The sequence below is a fragment of the Pomacea canaliculata genome, linkage group LG3, assembly GCF_003073045.1.
Source record: "Pomacea canaliculata isolate SZHN2017 linkage group LG3, ASM307304v1, whole genome shotgun sequence".
Lineage (NCBI taxonomy): Eukaryota > Metazoa > Mollusca > Gastropoda > Architaenioglossa > Ampullariidae > Pomacea > Pomacea canaliculata.
In genome coordinates this window covers 4,859,683-4,881,830 of record NC_037592.1, presented here as the reverse complement: position 1 = coordinate 4,881,830, position 22,148 = coordinate 4,859,683, and the positions used below count along the sequence as shown (strand labels likewise).

Here is a 22,148-nt window from a genome sequence, read left to right as displayed (position 1 = left end):
GCGTTGGATACTACTACCTGTTTCGTCAGTTGCGTGGACTTGTGAGTCTACTTTAAAGTCTTACTTTCGAGATGGCAGAAGCAGCAGGTAGGTCACCATATTTGATGTTAAAGCACGAAACAATTCTTCTTAGGTAGAGTGATCAGATCTATGTATGTCAGTAAAATCAGAGGTGTCTTTCTATTGGAATCGAAGAATGAAAATGACGTCTGCAACAGCTGATTTGTCTAGTACACAATAAGAGCAGAAGCGAAAGTGCGTCCTAAAGTTTCTATACGAATTGTAAAATTTAATAATATTACATAATACTCTGTTATCTTCTTTGTCATATCTTAGTTTTCTTAGTCAGTTGAAATTTATTGTCACCGTCAGTGTCATTCTTTGTGTAACATTCCACGGAGTTAATTGTTCTCCTTTGTTAGGTATAGACGTTCGACAACTTGTAGTAAAGTGGCAGCGATTTGGTTGATTTGGTTGTAATTTGGTTGATTGAATACCTCTTCTCTTGGCATTGTTTTGAGTGAAGGAAGGTAACTGCTGACGTTTGTTCTTCCAGTAATCGTCGCCGTTCGCTATCAGTCATGAAAACATTTCGACATTTATATTTAGTTCAGTATTCCATTTTGTCCTCTTTCTTACAGTTGACTTTACCCATTGACGTTTTTTCCAATGATTTTTAGGATGATGCAACAGAATGGAAATCATTTAGTTTTAGCTCTGTGGTAACCACAGACACTGAATTCTTAGATGGTGGCTGTATGCATCAAAAAATTAATACTTTTTACTTACATTGTTTTGGTGTCTAATACATTGTTTTAGTTTTTGCAATGTGTGGTGTTATTATATTAATCATATACTATTCAAGATACAACATAAGATTGTTGCAGGATTTTTCATGCAATTATGTTTGTGCTGTGCTTCAGAAAATTGTCACAGATGTATTCATTTTTTGTGACTTTCCCAAAAAGTCTCTAATGGTGGAATCAATTCAGTTATGCAGTCATTTTATCTCTAATAAGATGATAGTTTTGTTTGGGTGAGCAGTCTGTTTCAGACTTACTCACATTTTGTATATAGTCATCTCCCCTGAAAGTTTCATTCTGGGTGCTTTCATCATCTGTTTCTAATGCAGGTTTTTTTGCAGACTCAACAGTTTTACTAAGCTGTCTTTTTTTCCATTTTAATATAAATCTTTGTGTGATAAAGAGCTGAACAAGGGGGACAAAATATTGTGCATGTGTCTTTTTATGAGACAATGTACTAAAATATGTTTTTCATTTGTATGATCTATCTTTAATAACTATGCATCTAATTTTCTTGTCATATTTCTTTGTCCATATCGTAAAATGAAACATACCTGTGTTACAGGAAAATCCAAAAGGATGCAGCCAGCATGGCAGCCACCTAAAGGAGATGGTACAGTAACATTAAAGTTGTACAACAGTTTGACACGCAAAAAGGTAGGAACCAGATTTGTTTCAGCTTGTGTTTTGTGTACATTCATTATGAAGCAGATTTACTTATGTTTTTCGCTTTTATTTCTCCAGATGTATGAAAACGTCATTGCCTTTTAATACTTACAGGAGTTGGGTCTTGTCCCAGATACAATCATTTGCCAAGAAGAGTGCAAAGTGGAAAATAAAATAGTTCAAGTGATAGTTTTATGTTTATTCCTGAGGTGAATCCATTTTTTAAGCTGATTGAAGTCCGCATTTTTAGTTGAAGACATAATGTAAGGATGTAAGGAGGACCTGGATGCAAACGTACAGACCAACTTTTTCAGGTCAAACCCTAATAATTACTAATTTTGGGGGTAGGGGTGACGTGTCAGAGACTGCACTTTTCTTGGATCCAGTTTTTGTAAGGGCAGTTGTCATCTTGTCTAACAGCTTTACCTTTCTCCAACCTTCTATGATCCTCAAAGATTTTCTAGTATATAACTGTTAAAAATTATTTGTTCACTTGGGTTAATAAATGTGTTAAACATGCTTCCAGCATTTGACCTGTAAAATTTTTACATTCCTTTCTCTTTACTGTTTTTGTTTAATGTCTATTAATGATAGTAACAGAAATAACTTGTAACTAAAAAGAGTTTCTCCATGGACTCTGTAGCAAGCACATATCTTCTGATGAACTTTGGAAGTGAAAAAAGAATTCTACAAGTATGTTCACATTTTGAAAATATGTTAATTTTTGTGGTCTGAATTTGAAAAAAGACCAAAAATCTCCTAGTTAAGAACATTTAACACATCGTGGCTCAAGTGGAATAGTTTATGGTGATTGATGTTGAAATTTGCACACTTAACACAAAGGCTGGAGACAGATGTAGTTTTATTACAGCAATCTTCACTACATGACAATACATACGTCGTATACAAGGAAAAAGGGAAGTTGCAAATGATCATGAATGTTGGTGCGCATGTATGTACACTCCTGGCAGTTCAGCCTGAAAGAAAGGTTTAGACAGGAACGAGACGTTTAAATCTATGCGGCTATCTGTAACTACTTTGTAAAGTAAGGAGGAGACGGTGTTCTTGTTCTTGCGGACTGACGATCGGTACTGCAAACGGAAGCAACTGTGAAAGTACTACTTCTTCTTGTTTCTGCAGTAGCCTCCCTTAGATCGTGCAGCTCGTCCTTTACTCTTGGTTGAACATTGCCGTTAAAAAAAAACAACTCCACATATTTAAATAAAGTAACATTAATTTGCTCAAGTCGACAACCTCACGTAAGTAAAACTAATAGCTTAGCAGACGTGAAATTACACGAGTCGTCTGCTTCATGTCGTTTCCCCAGGGCGTCAAAATAAATGGAGCAGCTTCGCAGTCTGAGAATGCGGACAGATGTGTTATGTCGGCTAGGGATCGCTACTCATCAGACGAATCTACCCCTCAGATTGATTGGTACCAGTCAGGGACTCCTGGCAGTTTGAAGATAACGGTTTCTCTTTCTTGAATTGGGATTGTTCTGTAAGCCACATAGAGCCCCCGTCTAGTCTTCTGAATAAGATTCATCTGGTCATCAACTGTGCAGCCATTATTCTACGTTCACGTAGCTCAGTGCTTGAGAGCATCGGCGGTTTCTTTCTGCGCAAACCCAGCGTTAGAGAAGAAGAGTACAGCGAGGGGGTTAAGTAATTTTTCCTTCGCAAACTGATTAAAGGGTTAAAAATCTGTCGATGGTGGAGCTGGTAACAGAACGGATGAAAGAAAGGTTGCTTTCTTTTATTAAGATGGAAATAACATATCCTCGAAGTCAGGCTTGCATGTCAGTCTGCTAGGCGTTCAGGACAAAAAGATACATTCAGAAAGCGAGAGAAACAGTGGCTTTTATATTTGCTGACTTTGAATATCTCCGAATCCTTTCATCTCCGTGCTGATGGAACTGCGGATGAGGAAACACTGGCGCGGCTTTTGAGGAAATGTTTGCATTTTTTCCCTTCTCGTCTTTTGTTATTTTTTTCGGTTTGATGGAAAAATTTTTCATTAGCTGTTAAGTAGAAATGTTTTGGAGAGAAACCTTTGGGTAACACTTTCTTCCCCCAACTCGATGACTTCCCTTTCATTGGCACATGCCTTCTACACAAGTGCTGCCCCATCGATCCGAACACTTGTGAGGTTTAGCTATCACGCAGGACAGGTTTCCCAGCTTCATAAAGATCTCCTTCTGGTATCTCTTCCCCCACCCGATCCCACCCCACCCCATCCCGCTCCAGGAAAATGCACAGAAAGCTGGAGCGCGGGAAGCGATGGTGGTGAGTTAGGGGGGAGAGGAGGAGGGAGGAAAAGAGCGAGCAGGGAAAAGGGGTTTGTTGTATAGTTTCATCTGGTCTCCAGTGTGTTTTAAAAACCATCTCTTGTTGTGCTTCCTGAAAGGAGCGGGGCCTCCTCACTCGCGCATGCGCTGACAAAAAGAACATTTCTTAATCCAGCGACGATGCATCAGCAGGCACTTGGGCATTTTGTTTGCCAAGAGGAAATGGGCATGCGGCAGTGAATGTGGGGAGGAAGGGGTGGCTACCGGTGAGGGGAATGGGGATGGGGCGCCGTCCTGCCACTGGGCAGCACCATGGAGGAGACGTGCAAGGGGGGACCACCCGGAGTCCTCAAGTACTCTCGCTTCAGTCCGGCCCAAATTGGGCCGGGTCGCCCTCGAAACTTCTCTCTCACTTTCGTGTTAATTAATTTATAAATTTGTTTTTTGCACGAAGTGGATGTCGAGTTTCCGGAGACCAGTGGCCATGGTGTTTACACTCGTTTCACCACGACCACTCTCTTCAAGTCCATTTGAGATACACTGTAAAGTACAAAATCTGAACGTTGTGAATGAAAATTTGCGAGCGAAAACATTTGTGTTGACGCAGTAAAAAGTGCATATTGCTGAATTCTTCAGTTTGTAATGTAGAAAGCTTTGTCTTACTCGCCAAGCACATGAAAAGATGGATTCAATTGAAAATCTCACCCCCTTCAAAAAAAACAAAAACAAACAAAAAACAATAAAAAAACAAACAACAACAAAAAAACAAACCCACAATGACGGAACTTTTTAACTTTTTTTGTGTTGTGGCCTGCTTCATGTAAGGTTAACTGAAGTTGTTTCTTACATACATATACTGTCCGCAGCCTTGACCGCAAAGACATGAAAAACCTCGACTATTCATCATTTGCGGGCATAACAACGCATACATCAAACAGAGCTGTTTGTTAATAGCATGAGCATCAGTTGTCAGGCTTGTGCAAAAAAACTGCTTTGAAAGTATTTTTAGGCTGCAGATTAATTCCACTCGTCGCCGGTTGTCCGCGCCGAAGATGCGAAGTCGTTTCTATTTGTACATCCTGCCATGCATACAATTACACCGTCTGCATTTCTGCCATTGCCAGGTGGTTTTGAAGAAGGAGATGTTTAATTGAAACTTTGGCTGATCGTGTTTGTGTTATCACTTTCGCGAGCTGCATCCATCATGCTGTATCTATTATGCATAACGACGAGAGGGAACTATACTCCTCCTTCACACAATATGACCTGGAGACTGTAACACCATTCATCTGTGCGGTAAAGAGGTCCCACCGTGTGGGAAGCACTGGAAACTCTGCCCACCCAAGGCTCCATTGTACTGGGATTTATCACTGCGTCCTCGGGTACCTGGACGACCGCGACAGCTTATGACGTCAACATGGAGTTAAATCTTCCCTTTTTGTCCGTTCAACGGCCGCAGCCTCTGGCCGGCCATCACCGGCTGCCTTCTGATCAACGTTCGGGCTTGCGTTCGCCACGCATCTAACAGTCAGATAATCAGGCCGGAGCGGTCTGCTGGCTCATTGTTTAATAGACTCATTAGCAAATTAATTTCTTGATAGTCTCTTACCCTCCCCTTCTTTCTCTCTTTTCTCCCGCTCCCGATGGTATTCAGAGCTGGGTGGAGGAAAACAACAGCTGTTGGCGCGAACCTGGGATGTTGTTGTCGCACACCACAGCGGTGTCACGAACTCTAGTGCAAATGGAAAAGCCGGGGTAAAGCAAATCTGACTTTGTAACCTAATCTCGAGCTGTTTGTTTACTTCTGTGCAGAGTTACCTTAAAACTGGGATACAGCTCTCGGGTGGGAGCTGCACCCTCACTTAAGTTTACTGCTGTCAGTAGAGTCAGGTAAGACTGGGCTACAGCTCACTTATGTTTCACTTCTCCGAACTCTTCACCTGGTGTTTTATAACACGCGTATAAAATAATAACAAATAGGGGTTCTTCCGAGGGCAGGGATAAATAACAACAATAATAATACTCAGTTCTCAGACATGCAGCAATCTTACTACCTGGTGAAAATGTCTGCTGTTGTAAAGGTCGTTTTTAACCGGACAACTTTTACTCGGAGTGGAGCTGAAGGCGGGCGCCTACCTTTTGTAACCATGGGGAGATAATTTCGATTGGTTTTTTTTCCCCTCCCTTTTTCTGTCATTTAGAGCCAGTTTCCTTGCTATTGTTCGCAAATCACTGCCAATCTCCAACTACCGCACATAACGCATTCAATAAAATCGGTTAATTCCTTACTGTCCTAGACGACGGGTGAGAGTGAGATGCGAGAGAACAACATACAGGGAGACAACTACACTGGAGCAGTCAGTCGCGGAGTCTTTTTTGTCCCCACTCCCCTTTTTTTGTTTCAAAACCTCACTGTTGTTGTTTTTCATGTTTTTGCCATAAATAAATTGAATCCGTCTAACCGAAGATTGGGTTTCTCGGTGACGGTTAGGGGAAAGATTTAACGTGCTTTGTGCGGGGTTTATTTTTATCCCCCATCGGCGCAGTGCCGGCATCGACGGGTGGACAGGAGAGAGGGAGGGTCTCTGGGCCGCCAGCCGAGCCTGCGCCATTGATGCTGACGTGCACGACGGGGGGAAGTGTGGTGTGGAGGGGACAAAAATGAAAAAAAAAAAAACACCCCGAAAACCACAGGTGAAAGCAGACGTCAGATATTGGTGGTCCGGCCGCCTGGCTGACACCGAACTCTTGCCTAATTACAGGTCTCCCCCTGCACTCGCCGCTCCTCCGGCGCAGTGGCAAGCCGCCAGAGGTATCATGGCGAGCCAGATGCAGAGTTGGAAAATTCCATTAGCCGCGGGAGACAGGGAAAGGGGCTGTCATCGGCAATCAGTAGTACGTTTCATATCGGTGGGTGGCCCCGGACGTAACTTTTCAATAATTCATCGGTTTCCATGCGCCGGAGGACGATTGGACTGCTGGCCCCCTTCCCTTTCTGTGTGCGCGCGCCCAGGTATGTGGGGGACGGGACGGGGTGGCGGTGAGAGGGGTAGGGGCAGGTGCAGACTGTTTTAGACCAGTTTGCCATTAAATCGCGGTAGTAAAGGCACAAAGACCCGCACCAGGGAGCTGGCAGTTCATATGAAAATAATGACTGCACGCCCATGGAATCGGCGGGTATTATTTTTGGGGTTTTGTGGTGGCAGCACGTGTCGACTCAGCAGACACACAGAAGGAACTCATGTGTTTGTGGGTGGGGATAGAGGCGTGGGTAGGGTCGAGTGGGTGAACCTAGCATCTTAAAGACTGATGAGCAGTTGTTTAAAGTGGGTTGCACGTTTTGTTTGTTGTTTTTTGCTTTTGACACAAGATGCTGGGATTTCCCCTATCACAAAGTCTTCACCCGGCAAACATATCCACCTAGGCTTATGTTTAAGAAGCTTGTTTACTAAACCTGTTCCCCTCCTAAGCAGGTAGAGGCTGAGACCCTCGTATTCATGGCGTCTGCCGATAAAACCGTTCTAGCCTGTAAAAATAGTGGAGATGGTGCTCATCAAATCACACACAAGGAAACATTTTTTGGAGACCTTGAATTAACAGTCCAAATAATGGTTGAGAATTCTTTAGTACACACTGCTTGTATTGATTTGATAATTTGAGATGAACAAACGTCTCATAAAAAGCTGAACGTCTCAGTCGACATCTTCATCCGCTTTTTTTCTTCAGATTAATGGCACCTTCGGTTTTTCCACGAGTTATTTTGTTCCCAAATTAAAGCAAATCAATTTTGTTGTCTAATATTTGTGCCACGAACACCACTTAGTCAGAAATAAATTGGACTTTCAACAGTTTCTTGGTTCTTGTTTTTTTTCTTGCTTCTTTCAGCCGAACAACTCGTGCGCAGTGCCATCGTTTTGGAGAATACTTGCCATACTAGTGGGTTAGTTAACTTCACTTTACCCATTGCTTCCTTAACAAAGTTCGGGCAGTCTTACCCGTTGGTAAACTTGCAGTTGCTCATAAACTGTCCACATGGGGTGGATGTCACGTGTGACTGACCGTCATGCCCTCGTGTTCTGCGGGTACAGCACCGACATCACGTGGTACTGACGTTACTGTATAGCCTTGGCGCGAGTGAGTCTCGTCAGAAGCAGTAAACAGAAAATTAACAAATGACAAGAAACAAACACTGAACAGAAATAGAAACAAAACAACAAATTCCCAGTTCACTGAAGACCCGCGCGGCCAAGCGTTTGTCCTCAAACAGTTGTTTGGCTTTTCAATCTTAAAAGCAGGGAGTCAACATTTTTGGATGACGGATATATAGATTCATTTATTCAGGTGTTTTTTTCTTTCTTTCTCCTACAAGCGAACCTATCTTTACTTCAACCGCCACCCTCCAAAACCCACCTCCGAAAAACTTTTTTTCGCCTTGCTTCCTGTCTTCCATGTCACGTCTCATCGTTTTGTTTCCTTTTCTCGCTGTACGGAAGCTATCACAAAGCACAAGTGGCGAGCAGAGAACCTTCGAGAACGATCATCAGCCCCACAATCAGAAAAAAAAAAATGTTCGGGAAGGGAGGGAAGGAAAGCGGGTACCTACGCGCTGTCAACCTTTATATCTGTGAACGATGTTTCTTTCTGAAAGTTTTTGGCGTCGGGGGAGAGAGTGAAGGGCAGGAGGAATGATAAGAAAGAGGAAGGTGTGTGTGGAGGGAGGGGTAAAATCGGATGTGATGAATGCCGTGGTTCTTTGTGTTCGAGGGACAGGAGCGACTGAACGTAACACTCTCCTCACACCTGCCAAAACAGAGAGCAGCATTGGCGCTTCCTGGCCCATTGTTTGCCGGGTGTTAAATATGAAACGAGAGGGAGGGAAGAAACGGGTGGGTAGGTGGTGGAGGGAAACCGGGTCGTGCCGCGCGCTTCACGCGAGTGTTGGCAAAGACATAAGCCTGTCAAAAAGCAGGAAGAATCCTCAGATGGGAGCAATACATCATGTTTGCTTGTTTTTGTTTTCTGAGCTGTTGTTTACAGCTGGCGGGGTCGCGACCCCGCTGAACGCCTCGATGCGTCTTCTTCCGCGTCTGACAAATGGCGGCAAGTGACGGAAGGTTATTGCATCGTCAGCACCGTGTCGGTTATTTCTACGGTTTGCTGCAGGCAAGAACTGGTGGAGAACTCACGCAGGTCGCACCGGTATCACCCTGGTCTCCTACAGAAAGTCTCCCGCGAGACTCCCTAGAGAAGTGGGGCTGTGGGGCGGGGGTGAGGTCAGCGGGTGAAGTGCAGCTCACGCCACTCACAACTGGTATTCCTGTGGAGTCCGTTGATGTCTGTGATGGGAAGAACTGGTTTGTTGCTGTGTAACAATTTAATTGAAATCTTGAGTAAGAAGTCTGTGATGATGATGATGATGATGATGACGACGACAACGATTTTTTTTCCACGTATTTTTACTTTAAACCTCCCTTTTCAAAATTCCTTGATTGTGTGTCTCTCGATCGGATTTTGATTGTCACTACCGATACTAAATTAAAATCGATGAGAGGAGGGAGAGGGAGAGACTTACAGCTGAATGGTTCTAGAATGAAAGTCTACTAAATGTATCAACAGAACATTGACCATTGTCCGGCTACAGTCTGCTGCCAGGCCATCCTCTGTTCTGTGCTTTCCGAGCGGTGGGGACATTTCGACAAGAGATTGTTTAGTTCCGTTTGTTGTGAATCATTGATATGCTCAGCCATGCCGAGCACCTCTTGACGGCTGTTGTTTCCTACAGTGTGAAAGCCAGGTGGAGGACAACAAACAATGGACGATATGAAACATGCATGTACATGAAACACGCGTATCTTGCCACTACAGTTTATTGTCATCATCTTCATTCTGCTTAGCACATCACAACAGTAGTCAGTCTTCATTTGTACAAGCGTAAAAGGAATGATAAGTAGCCATGGCACTTACACTTCAGACAAACACTCCCAGCCTCACGACCATAACTCTGCCTGGGGTGGGGTCGGGGAGAAGACACGTGTACACCAGAGAGTAAACGTGTTGTATGCTAAAGATAACACCATAGTTTCCTCACCCCTGTTTTTTGGGGTGTGGTGTGGTGTGTGGGTGGGTGGTCGCTATGATCATGTGAATTATGATAGAAACAACATGGCCACCCAACATCCTTCGTGTAAAGCAGGGTTGCCAAGGTTTTTTAGGGGCAGGGGTGGGGATGAACTGCCGTCACACAGGAGACATACATTTTTCTACCAACTGCAGGAAAGTCTACGTCTCCAAGAAAAACAACACTACGTGATTCTCTCCTGCATCCCATAAAAACGTGAAGCGCCGTGTCTCGGTCTCGCTGTGTCTCGGTCTCGCAGTCTGCTGTGCGAGAACGAGATGTGCCGAGAGGTCGTAGCGAGGGGTGGTAACGATGACACCCTAGAAGTATCCGCGGTCATTGTCCTCAGATAGCGGGGTACAGAGAACGGCCATTAGCGGAGCACTTGCGCGGGGGTGCCGCAGATGACAGGTTGACATCGGTGAGCACAGCTCAGCATCGCTTGTATGGAACTATGAGCTGCGTACTCCAGCTTAACAATTGTGCCAGGAGAATAGTGACAGGAGACTGGGCGCCCTCCTTCTGACATTTTTCCCCCTGACACACATCCTGTTTTGCCCTATGGTCAGTAGACAACATTTTTATTCTTAAGCGCGGATAGAGACTCACACACACACACGAGGTTTGTGAAGATTAGAGGAATTTTTTTTCCTCTGTCTCTCATGCGTACACCCGGCTACAGTGTGTGTGAGAAAGCTCTTACCAATCTCATTAGAGAGGTGTGAAATAAACAAGTAATACACATACCGACAAACCCACAAAGTTGTCGCATAGCAACATCCCCTTGGGTGGCATTATGCAGGTGTTCGAAATAAGTTTCTTTTGACAAGCCTGATTAAAAAAAGTTTGCTCGTTCTGTCTTCTGTGTTGGTCTGCGGTAATTGTTTGTGGAGGCCGGAAAAGATAAAAGAGCAGGAGCCGGCAAAAAAATGTACTGAGCGAGAAATAAAAGAAATAAATAATTCGTGATAATCCAAACAATAGAGCACTTCATCTGCTCTTCGGAAAGTTAATTTTTACAATTTGTTGAGAACGTCCAATTATTTCCCGCTACCCCGAACGTTTCTGGGAATGGAGCTTTCAGACTGTTGCTCGATATTCAGTAATTACACTCGAGAACCCTTCTCCCCCTACCTCCTCCGCCCTTCGTACTCCTATTCCTTTTTTTTTTTTTTTACCCTCTTTTCCTAACTGCGGTCGTCGTTCGAAAGAAACAATGTGAGAGAGAAATCCTCCATTTTGTCTCGTCTCTCCAACTGAATCCACAGACTGTTGTAAGATGTTGACCCCTGTGAGTTCGAGGTGAAGGTCTGTAGAATGTTCTAGTTTTTCTTTTCTTGGTTCGCTTCTTTTATAGACGAGTTGTTGTGTTATGCTAATGAGATTCTATAAAATGAAGATGTTACAAATATAATTCTAAATGCGAGGTTCCGTGCATGCAGCACATCACGGGACAGGTTGTTGTTGTTTATTTGCACCTGTACGACCTAAGGCGAGCTTAAATTCCAGTACCGCACAGTGTTCGTCTCCCACATCCACATTCTCTTTTGTATCTACTCATCTACATTCTCTTGTATATATACTCATCTACCATGTCCTGTGCGTAGGCAGGCAACCACCTTTGACCGAAACCTTAGACACAGGACTGTATAGTCTGCTAGCCGCGATAGAATGAAGCTCGACTTCGAAAGTTCACAGCCACTGAAACAACTTCAACACAGAAAAAACTAACATAAATGCTTGGTAATTAGTTGCTGTAATCACAACAAAGCAGATAGTAGCAGCGCAGGTTTCCAAAAAAAAAAAACCAAACAAAAAGACCGGAAATAAAGCAGGCGGAGGAATACGGGCGGATGAACCACGAACAGGCTGCAACAGTACCACTGACAGTTCTTTTGAAGGTTTTTATTCTGGTTTGGTTTTTATTGGTTTTTATGGCATCGCCTTGGAGCACCGGGATGCCGAGTCTCGTGGTTTCTCGCTGCGGAGACGAGATAACGCGGTGGAGTGCTTGACGAACGTCAGCAACGGCGCAGCTCGCGACCTGTGTCCACGTGCTCGTCGCCATGTTGCGACCTCAAGAAAGGCTCGGTAGAGGTTTCACCTCCCCTCCGGCATCATCTTCTGGGCAACATCTTCCCTATAATCAGGAATAATTGCGATTAATAGCAGTTCGCTGATCTGCCCTGGAGTTGTGCTCACCACCGTGTGCAGCGCGAGCATTGGGAGGAGCAGGAGGGACAAAACAGATTTGTTTAACCATGAATAACTACACGCTTGGCTGACGGTGCCATCGAACTGGGGGAGAGGAGGGTAGGGGAACTGTCAGCAAGGGTAGATGGCTTTATTAGAATCACCTGTATGACAACAGTAAAGCAGTCGTAAGAACAAGTTTATTACTTCAGTTTGAAATACGCTCTCGGTTTATCTGTTCATCAGTCTGGCTTGTGTAGACAACCCACAGGACACACAACGGTTCTTTTGAGTTTAGTGCCAGACATTATTTTCATAATTGGCGATTACTGCCTGAGGATAGAAGAGCAAGCAGTGCATCTGGTGTAGCCGTGTGTTGCGTGTACTACAAGCTGCACGAGCTGTGCAGCCAACTCACCGGTAAACACCACGCCGCCATTTTGAACAACATGGATACTGTGTGTTTATCTCAAGGGGTGGGGGAGCAAATATTAATAAATCGTGCTTCCAAGGAGCATTTGGAGATCGGTTAGTTAAACATATTCAAGTAGCTTCAGTCCGACTCCGTTGTTGCCGACAAAAGAATATTTACACATTTCTTCATGATAGCAGATGAAAGAAGGGGTTTCCCCTTTGTGTTTGGTCATGACTGAGTGTCCAGAGGTCGGAGGAAAACAACAGCGCCGCAACTTGTTTGCAACAGACAAACTGATCGGGTGGGAGGGACCGCGCAGGTGAGAGAGAGCGACGGCGGCGCCGACTCGTGTCGTCTCCAGGTAACGGGACGATGAAGAACCTCCTGAAGACGCAGACAACGAGAGGCGGAGAGGGGGAGTAGTCATTAAAGGCGGGAGAGCTGGCCTAACGAAGAGGACCGCGCTGAGGTCATTATTCGCAGATCGAGGCACTTTGGCCGTTTTCTCCGATATTCAGATATTCCAGAGCGCGGGGGAAAAGCAGGAGGTAGGCACGCTCGGCAAAGAGCGCATTAGCGAGCCGGAAACTCCGACTGCCGGCATGTCCTTTGATGTTCGCAGGCCCCCCATCAGCGGTGTGTGGGCACTCTCGAGTCTACCTGAGCTCCTCCTCCTCTCCGCTGCTTGACAATCTTCACCAACCGGACACTCGCAGATGTTTGGAATGAGGAGAAGGGGAAGGGAATAAGGTGGGTGGGGAATGTCAGGCAGAGGGGGGGAAGGGAGTCAACCCATCTCCCACCTTCCCACTCCCCGGCGAGTTGTCGAGTCTTGGAGACTAGCTGCATGCAACCGGTCTTAGTTTAAGTCTCGGGCTTTCTTCAGCAGACGGTGTCCATCTTCTCCGACGGCTCCACGACAAGACAGAAACATTCTGTACACGCCTGCTATAGATATGAGAGGAGTTGATGCGTGTCTAGACGGTGCTAGCTGTACAAGATTATCAGTTACAAGACCTGTCCGCCCCGAGGAGTCTTTGCTTTCATCATTTGCGTTCGACGTAACGGTTTTTTTTTGAAACAAAAAAGAAAATACTTTGACAGAAAGTTGCTTTGAGCCAAACAGTTGAAGCTCGTGAGCGACTGCAGACAGCAGGGTGGCTGTAAATACGATGCGAAGGGCACATCAGGGTTGGACTCGGATTTCGCCGGAACTGTTTCTGTGTTCAGTCTTCGGGGTGGAACATCTCATCACACACACACACCCACACACACAAAAACATTCGCGCGCACACCCACACTTCTTTGTGGTTAGGGTTCTCTCTCACCACCCCAGCCCTCACCCAACCCCCGCCATGTACAATAGTCTCCATTTTAACTGCAAATATGGACAGATGAACTGCATTTTATATGTATATATACAAACGGATACCCATCATCTTCACGATAAGGTTCATTGTCGTTCTATACATGTCACATTCCAATAATACAAATGTTAAAGCATCGTACATCGAAAAATGCAAACATTCAGTTCAAACAAACCACAGTCACCTCGCTAACCCCCTCCAGCCCTCACTCCTCCAGAGTGTCCCATGCCTCCGCCTGTCACGTGCAGATCTGTACACCAGTAGTCCACTTACCCACTACAATGTAGGTGTAAATAAAAATAACGAAGGCATGATGACAGTGATGACGATGGAGCTGACGACGACCTCTGCTGTCCGACGACTGACTGCGTCCTGTCGGTGGTAGTCGTAAACAATAGCAGCACGACTTTGCAGCAACACACTCACACACAGAGAGCTCACACACCCTGATGATGGTGAGTGAGAGAAATCTCGTCTGTAGTCACTTTCAACAAACACAGGGTGGTGGCAGCACGTGGTCTCCTTGCACTGTGGACAAAGTTCGTAATCCCAGACGCCGGCGTTGGACGTCCTTCTGGATCCCAAGGAATCTATGAACACTCACATCAACGTCTTCACACACCGAGGTCAGTGATTTAAAAAAAAAAAAAAACAGAAGAAAAAAGTCGGGACTATACATGGTGACCAGCGCAGTGACAGTGGTACCTGTCTTACCTGCTTCAAAGCATATGATGACAAAACGAAGAAAAGAAAGAGGAGAATGTCCTTGCTGGCATTGCTATGCTGACTTTCCCTTGCAGCCAGACGACACACTGCCGGTTGCCTCCTGTCCCTCCCCCCTCACCACATTGTCAACGGGTATGTGCTTCATGAACTGTGCTTCCATCAGTGATGTGGAGCTTCCAAGCATGTGGGGAAGGAGGGAAGGACTATGAAAACATAATCATGACATAACATGGGAAAATCCGCCAACATCACTCTAGCATGCAATGTAAGAGCAGTCAACATCAATTTTTTTTTTTAGCAAATGTTGTCAACAAGTCATCTGCACAAAAAGCGACTGTCAATATGTTGTGTGATGTGTTTGTAAGTGTGTTTGTGTATGTGTGTGCGCGTGTATGTGCTGCAGATGACGTCAGCAAACATCACAAATCGTTTAACAACTATTTTTTTTTCTTCTGTTACTCAAAGTGATCGAACACACGGCTATACCGAAAACTGAAGCCAGCAGGAATTCATCTCATATTTAAAACGAACATGTAAGGCATTTCTCTGTAAAATAAAGTCAAAGAGAAAATATATCACAAATCATGAACGACATTTTCCCCGGTGGTGTGGTTGGCTGAAGGCATCTATGGGTTGAAATCCTCAGACAAGCGCGTCAAGCATCACCTTGGACAAGTCATGTAAGAAGTGTGCACAGTGCAGTATTAACCTTACAAATGTGCACAAAACATCATTTTAAATGAAACATGTTCTGCAGCTGGCCCGCAAAATGCTTGCAACTGCCAATGTTATTTCTATTCATTGCTTGCATACGTGTTTAGACATGGTAAAGGCATTTGACGTGATTTGAAAACTACGGTAGCGGATGGTTTTCGTGAACATAAAAACAAACCGAAAGAAAGAAAAAAAAAATCCAGTGATAATAAATGTAATGTATTCGTTCGAGTATGCATACCTCCCCTTTTTCGTCTAAGTATGAATCATACTGGGCACCATAGAGCTGATAAAGGTTGATATGTTTATTCTGCAAAGTCATCAGTTTAAAAAAAAATTAAGTTCAGAAGCTGAATGACTTTGTCAGTTAACAGCACAACGTTTTGTGGGATCTGAGTGTCACAAAATTTCAGAAAGGACAACTGCCGCAGTTAGGATATTAAAAATCATATTGTTATTTAAAATCATATTGTATGGTGTGTGTGAACAATGTGACATTTGCTGATAGCGTGTGAGGTTCCAACCATTGACATTCAGTTTACATGACAATAAAGCAACGACGTCTCAGCCTCGTTTTCAGCGATACATTACTTTTGGCAGGTGTAGCTGTCATGTTGCTAACAACAGACAATATTGTGCTTGGCGAAAAAAAAGATATTTTTGTATCCTCGCTGAAAGACTATCAGATCGAAACTCTCCTTAATTATTCAGGACAGGCACACAATTCATGGGGCTTCCTATTCTAAAAAGTGATTGTGATTTGGATTTTGCGGTTTCAAGAAAACTATTAAAGTGAAGAAGGGGAGGAGTTTATAAGAACTGGAGATGTTGGAACACCAGCTGCTGACGGACTTGACACAATGTATAGCTGTCAGCTTTCTTGTGAAAATGAAGACAACTTAGTGTATGTAGCCTAGAGGTAGTCACATCCTGCACAACACACAAGGCTCATAAAGAATGGTTATCGCTGAGTAACTTCAGATGTGATAGAATAGAATGTCGGCATCCCGCCCACCCCACCCCGGGTGGTCAATCACGTACTCAAAATTTTGTTTGTGTGAGTGAAAAAGATATATATTGAGTTGAATATGCTTACTCGCAATAACAGAGACTTGTAGAGTGGAGACTTCTACCCCTAATTCAGTGCGCATCAACAAAACCATATCTGATTGGCTATAGAGTGACACGTGACAAGAGAATTCTATGGATAGAGAAGTTAATGTTTGAGTCGCAAGGGTACTGAGAGAGGGACTCGCAATGTCATACGAATGTCTGTGTATGTGAAGAATGAGAAAAAAAATCAGAATTGTAAATAACTGCCTTTGTGTCACGTGACCCACGCCAGGGACATGTTGACACACCATCCAGGAAACCCTCGTTTTAACTGCTCCCTTCTATCCCAGCGACTCGCTCAGCCTCGCTCCAGCAGTAGAAAAAAGTCTTCCGCCAAAAAGGATCATTAATTGCTTTGGACGATGTCTTGCTAAGCTACACTGGGTTGGAGGGCATTGTGTCAAGCACATGCAAGCGTGCAGCAGCGCTCAATGTTTACGCTAATCATTTCCCACCCGACAGAAACAAGATGGTAGAGCCGAGGGTTGCTGGGTCGCCAGGTTCTGACCTCCGCTGCTTGCAGCGCCCTCGGCAAAACCGTAACATTATGCCTGAAACACATTTTTGAAAGCTCACGGATAGAATCCGATGATTTTTTTTTTCCACTTGGTGAGAGGAAGTAGTATTCAGATCCTGTCCTCGGTGTGTCTGCTTAGAGGCACTCTCAGTCAGTGTTCGTTTGTGTGTACTTTCGTATCAGCGTCTAGTTTGGAGATGACGGTGCTACAGGTGTACCACCTAGGTCCCTCCTCCCAACAAAAGAAATAATCATGATAATAATGATAAGAAAATCGGCTCAGATACCCGGTGAACAAGTTGTCAGCTGACGTGAGGATGCATCGTCGACGAATATTTCAGACGTCACCGACAATTAAAGCTTTCATCTTTCATAGACTCTGTGAACACGGGTACTATACACATACAGTGATGACGTAACAAGGGAGCATGGCACACACTGCAGTGAAGAGGAAGAGAACGAGAGAGAACGAGAGAGAGAGGAGCTAAACATGGTACAGTTTCGGTATTTCAACCCAGAGATGCCAGTTCGGTTCCACAACCATTCGCTATGTGTCTGTCCGCACTTGCACAAGGTCTGGTATACACAGCCACACCAGGGCCCCGACGACCGCCGCCCACAGGCATACGAGCCAGTAGTCAGGTCGCTGCACCGTGGCGGCGCTCTCCGACTGCTTGCGAATCTCCTCGTCCAAGATGATGGTGTCGTCGTACGATGGCGGCTTGCTGGTCAGCTGCGGGCTCGGCGGCGGCGCCTGGGGCCGGCGAGTCAAGAACGGGTAGCTGGCGGCGGAGGTGGTCGTGGTGGTGGTGGTGGAGGGGATGGGCGCTGGTGTCTGGGTAATGATCGGGCAGATCATGGTGTCCTTGTTGCGCAGGTAGATGCTGAGGCCGAAGACGCGGAACTGGGGGTTGAACATGCAGCTTGGCAGCATCGTCTCGTCGAAGATGAACTGGAAACGAGAGAAAACGGTTTTTGTGGGCGAGAGAGAGAGATTCAAGTCGGGGTCACGTGGTAGAACAGTTTGTCAACATACATCTGAAAAGAAATGCTTGAGGACTAAGTCTTGTCAAGAATAAAAGTTGGTGGCAGTCCTTACTGTTTGTCCATTGATTCCACTCTTCTGTGTCTTTTTTTACTTGTCTGCACGCTTGTTTCTCCTTCCGTCCTTTGCTTAGATTGCTATCATATAATAAATGTAACCCACTCATTTCAAAGTAATTTCCTTTGAGCGGTAATTTTCTACGGCAGCTTGAAGACCACTTGAGAAATTTCCTAGTCGAGACAGCAGCTGTCCAACGTCGTGGACATCGAGGGTTCGCGAGAGCGTGAGACAAGAAAAGAGGACGAGACACAGGTAGAAGAAAGTCTTGCTTACCGGGTAGGTGGACTCGGTCAGCCGGAACCAGCTCAGCTCGTCGTCGTAGGCGTAGAAGTGGGGCGATCCCTGGAAGAGCCACCCGAAGGCGCCCAGCAGGCCATCCTGGTTGTACATCAGGAATACCGGGTACAGCAGCTCACAGGGCATCTCACGTGACAGCTTCTTGAAGTAGTGCACCCCTGCGACAAGAGCCACGTGACACACGTTAGGCTTATCTCTTCAAAGACATGCTTACCTTCTGGTCCAGACTCTGAGAGAGCGTGAAAGAGCTGGCTTTGCATGGGGAAGGGAGGGTGAGAATGACCGTTAGGCGATGACGACCAGCATCAGCAAGTGACGCAGCACTGCTATAAATAGATGTCACGTCTGTAGCGAGAATGCGCGAGTTCCGAGGGAGTCTTGACGAACGTGCTAGAGAGCACGAGTATGTTAAAAGCGAGGCTTTTGAACTTTTTGCGTGTGGATGCAAGGCTGGGGGTCAGGTGGAGATTGTCTCCTGTTAAACTTTGATTGTGAGATGTTGAAGCAAAATTCAATCTCAGTCCACTTCATCGACCGGCCATGTTATTTTTAACAGGAGGGGAAGGGCAGAGAACCGCATTCAGATTCACTGGAGCCATTATTCAAATCAACTTGGGCGCTCCAATATCACATCTATTTCCAGTCCATAATTATATGTTCTTATTATAAGATATTTATATATACATTTATGATACATTTTGTTTATATTTATAATTTATGTGCATATATTTATCGTTTGAACACGTGTCCGTATCTGTTAAACTTATTTACTTGTACTTATTATTACAATGCATTTTATGTACGTCTATTTACAGTACATTTTCGTGTGTATTTATTTCAGTTTGCTTGACATCAGTTGACAACGATAAACATCTTAAAGATAAATAATAAAAAAAAAGCCGACTACGATTTTGACAGCACCGGAGACATAAATATCTGTCTTATGTCTGTCGTATGGACAGCAGGCACTCTTCGTCCATTCCAGTGATAACTTTCAATCCACATGCTTTCCAGACAAGTGTAAATTCTCCATTCGTTGGAAACGGTCGTGGCACAGAGGGTGGCGCAGGGTGGACTGGGGCTGTGCACGAGGCTGGGTAGAGGAGGAGCGTGCAGTAATGGACGTGAGGCAAAGCGAGTATCTCGTAGAAATGCCGGAGATAGCAAAAAAAAAAAAAAAAAACCACCGGATGTAGCAGAGATTCATAGTCTCTCTCACAAATACTTTCACGAGAGAATCCCACGAGAAGTGTAAAGGCACGGCCTCATTTTCTTACTTAATATTACTCGGGTTATTGGGGTATGTGTCATTCCCACTTTCTTGTTGATGCTCAACCACTGTGTGTGTGTGTGAGGGTAAGTGAGAGAGAGAGGGGGGGGGGAGAGGACTATCATTTCCGGTAATCCATACCACTAAAAATCATTTGAAAGTGCTGTTTTTTTTTCTTTTCTTTTTTTTCTTTGTTGTTTTTGGTGGGCGACTGGAGGAGGAGAATGGACCAAATAGCTTAGTTCGAGTTTTCATCCAGAACAGCACCGCCGGGATTTCGCGGTGAGGTGGGGATGGGGAATGATGATACGACAGTGCAGGTTTCCATACCAACCTGCTTCCTTCCATCGGTAAAATGCTGTTGGTGTTCCGAGCTGCTCACTATGCTGTATAATGTAGATGGTGAGACCGCCAAAGGAACAACTGATTACAAGGCTGTACACGTGCTGCGGATGGAGCTGAGCCGCGGGTGACCTCGAGGAAGTCGGACAAGATCAGCTGCCGACTGAAGGTCTAAGATAAAGTGCAGGTTGAGGTGTTTTCATTACAAAGATGGCCCAGACGCCACTCCAGAAGACAAATAAACGGAAGAGAGGAGTGGAGAGGGTAGGAAGAGAAAACCTGATACAGAATTCGCTCTCACGGGAAGCCTGGAGATAATGCCAGTGGTACTTCCACCCACCTCCTGTCCTTCTCCAACTCACCCTGTCGAATTTATTTTCTGATCCTTGTCTGTCGGCAGCTGAACACAAGTCCAGGGAAGGCTGTAGCTGTTTTCTCTCCCAAGCCCTCGCTCACTCAGTACACACGGTGAACCAGTGTGCAATAAATACAGGACATGAGTTTATACACTGATGTACATGTGCTGTATGTGGCCCGATGGGCCTTGCGTGGAGAGACTGATAAGAGATACTAGAAAAAGAAGAAAAAAATGCGAGGTTTATTTATTCGCGAAGACTTTTCTGATTGTGTCAGTGCCATGGTACACAATTTGCAGGAAAGAAATGCCCTGCCTTGCTTTCCAAGAGAAGGGTAGATAGAGAAACTGCATCATGGGAACGCTGGTGCTGTCTGTGAATAGAATATGCTTTAAAAAAGAAGTATTGAGTGATAAGAATAATAATAAAGGCCTGTGTTCAAGTTAAGTGTTGCATGAAGGAACATTGCTTCATCATGGCGGACAAGCGTTTTGGCTTACTCGAGGTGCTCAGAGGTTTTTTTAATTTTCTTCTCAAATCTTAGACATCTGGTTTACTTGAGCTTTTTATTCTTTTTGTCTGAGACTAATGGTATCGTACTCCAGATTTTATGAACAATAATTCGTGGCTGAGTATTTGACAAGGATTATTTTTTATCCGTTGGCAGAGATGAAAGGTAGCTGTTGAAAGCTTCAAGAAGCTCCTCCTCGTTGTGTCTTCACTAAAGTGTGTTGGGTCTGAATGTGTCTGAAGACTTATACTAAACACGATCTCACCCATAGCCTTAACAGCTGCCCTCCACACTCCGGGTCCTGAAGTGTGTGCATCAAATATCACTTTCCAGTTCTACAAGAAGTTCAGAGACGCAGCCATTACTTTCTTATTACTTTCGCATCAGGACTTGTTTCTTAGCAAGCACTGTCGACATTTTGTACACGTGTGAAACACTCTTATCTACCATCCTACTCCTCATCCTCATCCGGTTCTACCATCGGCTGTGATGTAACGACAAGCAGAATGCCAGAACGGTCGCTCTCCGTCGAGGGCAAATTGCGTTGGTAACCTGTTGACCTTACTAATGTAGCCAATGAAATGACGAGCTCGAAAGCGCGCGCTCCGTGCGCACAGACCTTTGGCCTCTCATGCCCAGTTCTCGACAATCACATCTCGTGCCGCGGCCACAACGAAGCGACTGCGACATTCCGATGGCGGTGGTGGGTAGGGTGGTTAGGGGGTGGGGGACCCATCTCGCACCCTACCTTCACATGATCACAATCACGACGGCAGCTCTATGGCAACAAATACAATACGAGGATTTCTCACATTCTGCCCCAACGTGGAGCAGCGACCTCGGCCCGGTGGAAATCGATGGGGAGAGCAGAGGCGAAAATACTCGCGCGCCATGCCAAAATGGCAGAATCGGTTGGCAACCGATCCTCACCGTTTTTATGACCGCTCTTTCCTCCTAGGACTTTTTTTTTCTCCTTCGGGGTGTGTACATTGCCATTGCCTTCATAAGTCCGTTTTATTTGTCTGCGTGCGCGTGCGCACACACTAACCAGTGTCAACTATCCTCTCCCTGAAGGGAGGGTGGTAGGACAGGGGAGGTGTGTACGAAAGGCATTGAAGAGAATGAAAGAGAGAGGGAGGAAAGGTCTGTCCCTCCCTTTGTCATTTCTCTGCTACCCCCGTGTTGCGCGGTGCGTCAAGGGGAGGTTCGTGCAAGTCATACTGAGTAGTCAGCAGAGTTGTCCTCGCTGCTCACTGTTCACAAGTGAAGTGTGCACCTTTTGTGGGAAACAGGTGTACTTTCATGTGAACAAGACAGGTGTACTTTCAGAGTGAAGCAGACAAACCGT

The 22,148-nt window shown here is 45.1% G+C and overlaps 2 protein-coding genes across 3 annotated transcripts in view; one reads left to right on the top strand and one right to left on the bottom strand.

Annotated features, from left to right (window-relative positions):
• Window positions 1-5: 5 nt before the first annotated feature.
• The window catches only part of LOC112558643 (cysteine--tRNA ligase, cytoplasmic-like), a 244,072-nt gene continuing 221,929 nt past the window's right edge, over window positions 6-22,148 (top strand). For both annotated transcript variants that reach the window (XR_003098202.1, XM_025229214.1), the window contains exons 1-2: window positions 6-87; window positions 1,369-1,460. Coding sequence is in view for 1 of the 2 variants with exons in the window: in XM_025229214.1 (XP_025084999.1) it covers window positions 72-87; window positions 1,369-1,460 (108 nt within the window). In the remaining variant the exon portion in view is untranslated. The remainder of the gene's footprint in view (window positions 88-1,368; window positions 1,461-22,148) is intronic.
• LOC112558644 overlaps window positions 8,101-22,148 on the bottom strand; it is a 130,239-nt gene continuing 116,191 nt past the window's right edge. Inside the window, exons 6-7 of the mRNA XM_025229216.1 lie at window positions 18,298-18,479; window positions 8,101-17,871 (exon numbers count right to left, since the gene is read on the bottom strand). Coding sequence (XP_025085001.1) covers window positions 17,467-17,871; window positions 18,298-18,479 — 587 coding nt within the window. The 3' untranslated portion in view covers window positions 8,101-17,466. The remainder of the gene's footprint in view (window positions 17,872-18,297; window positions 18,480-22,148) is intronic.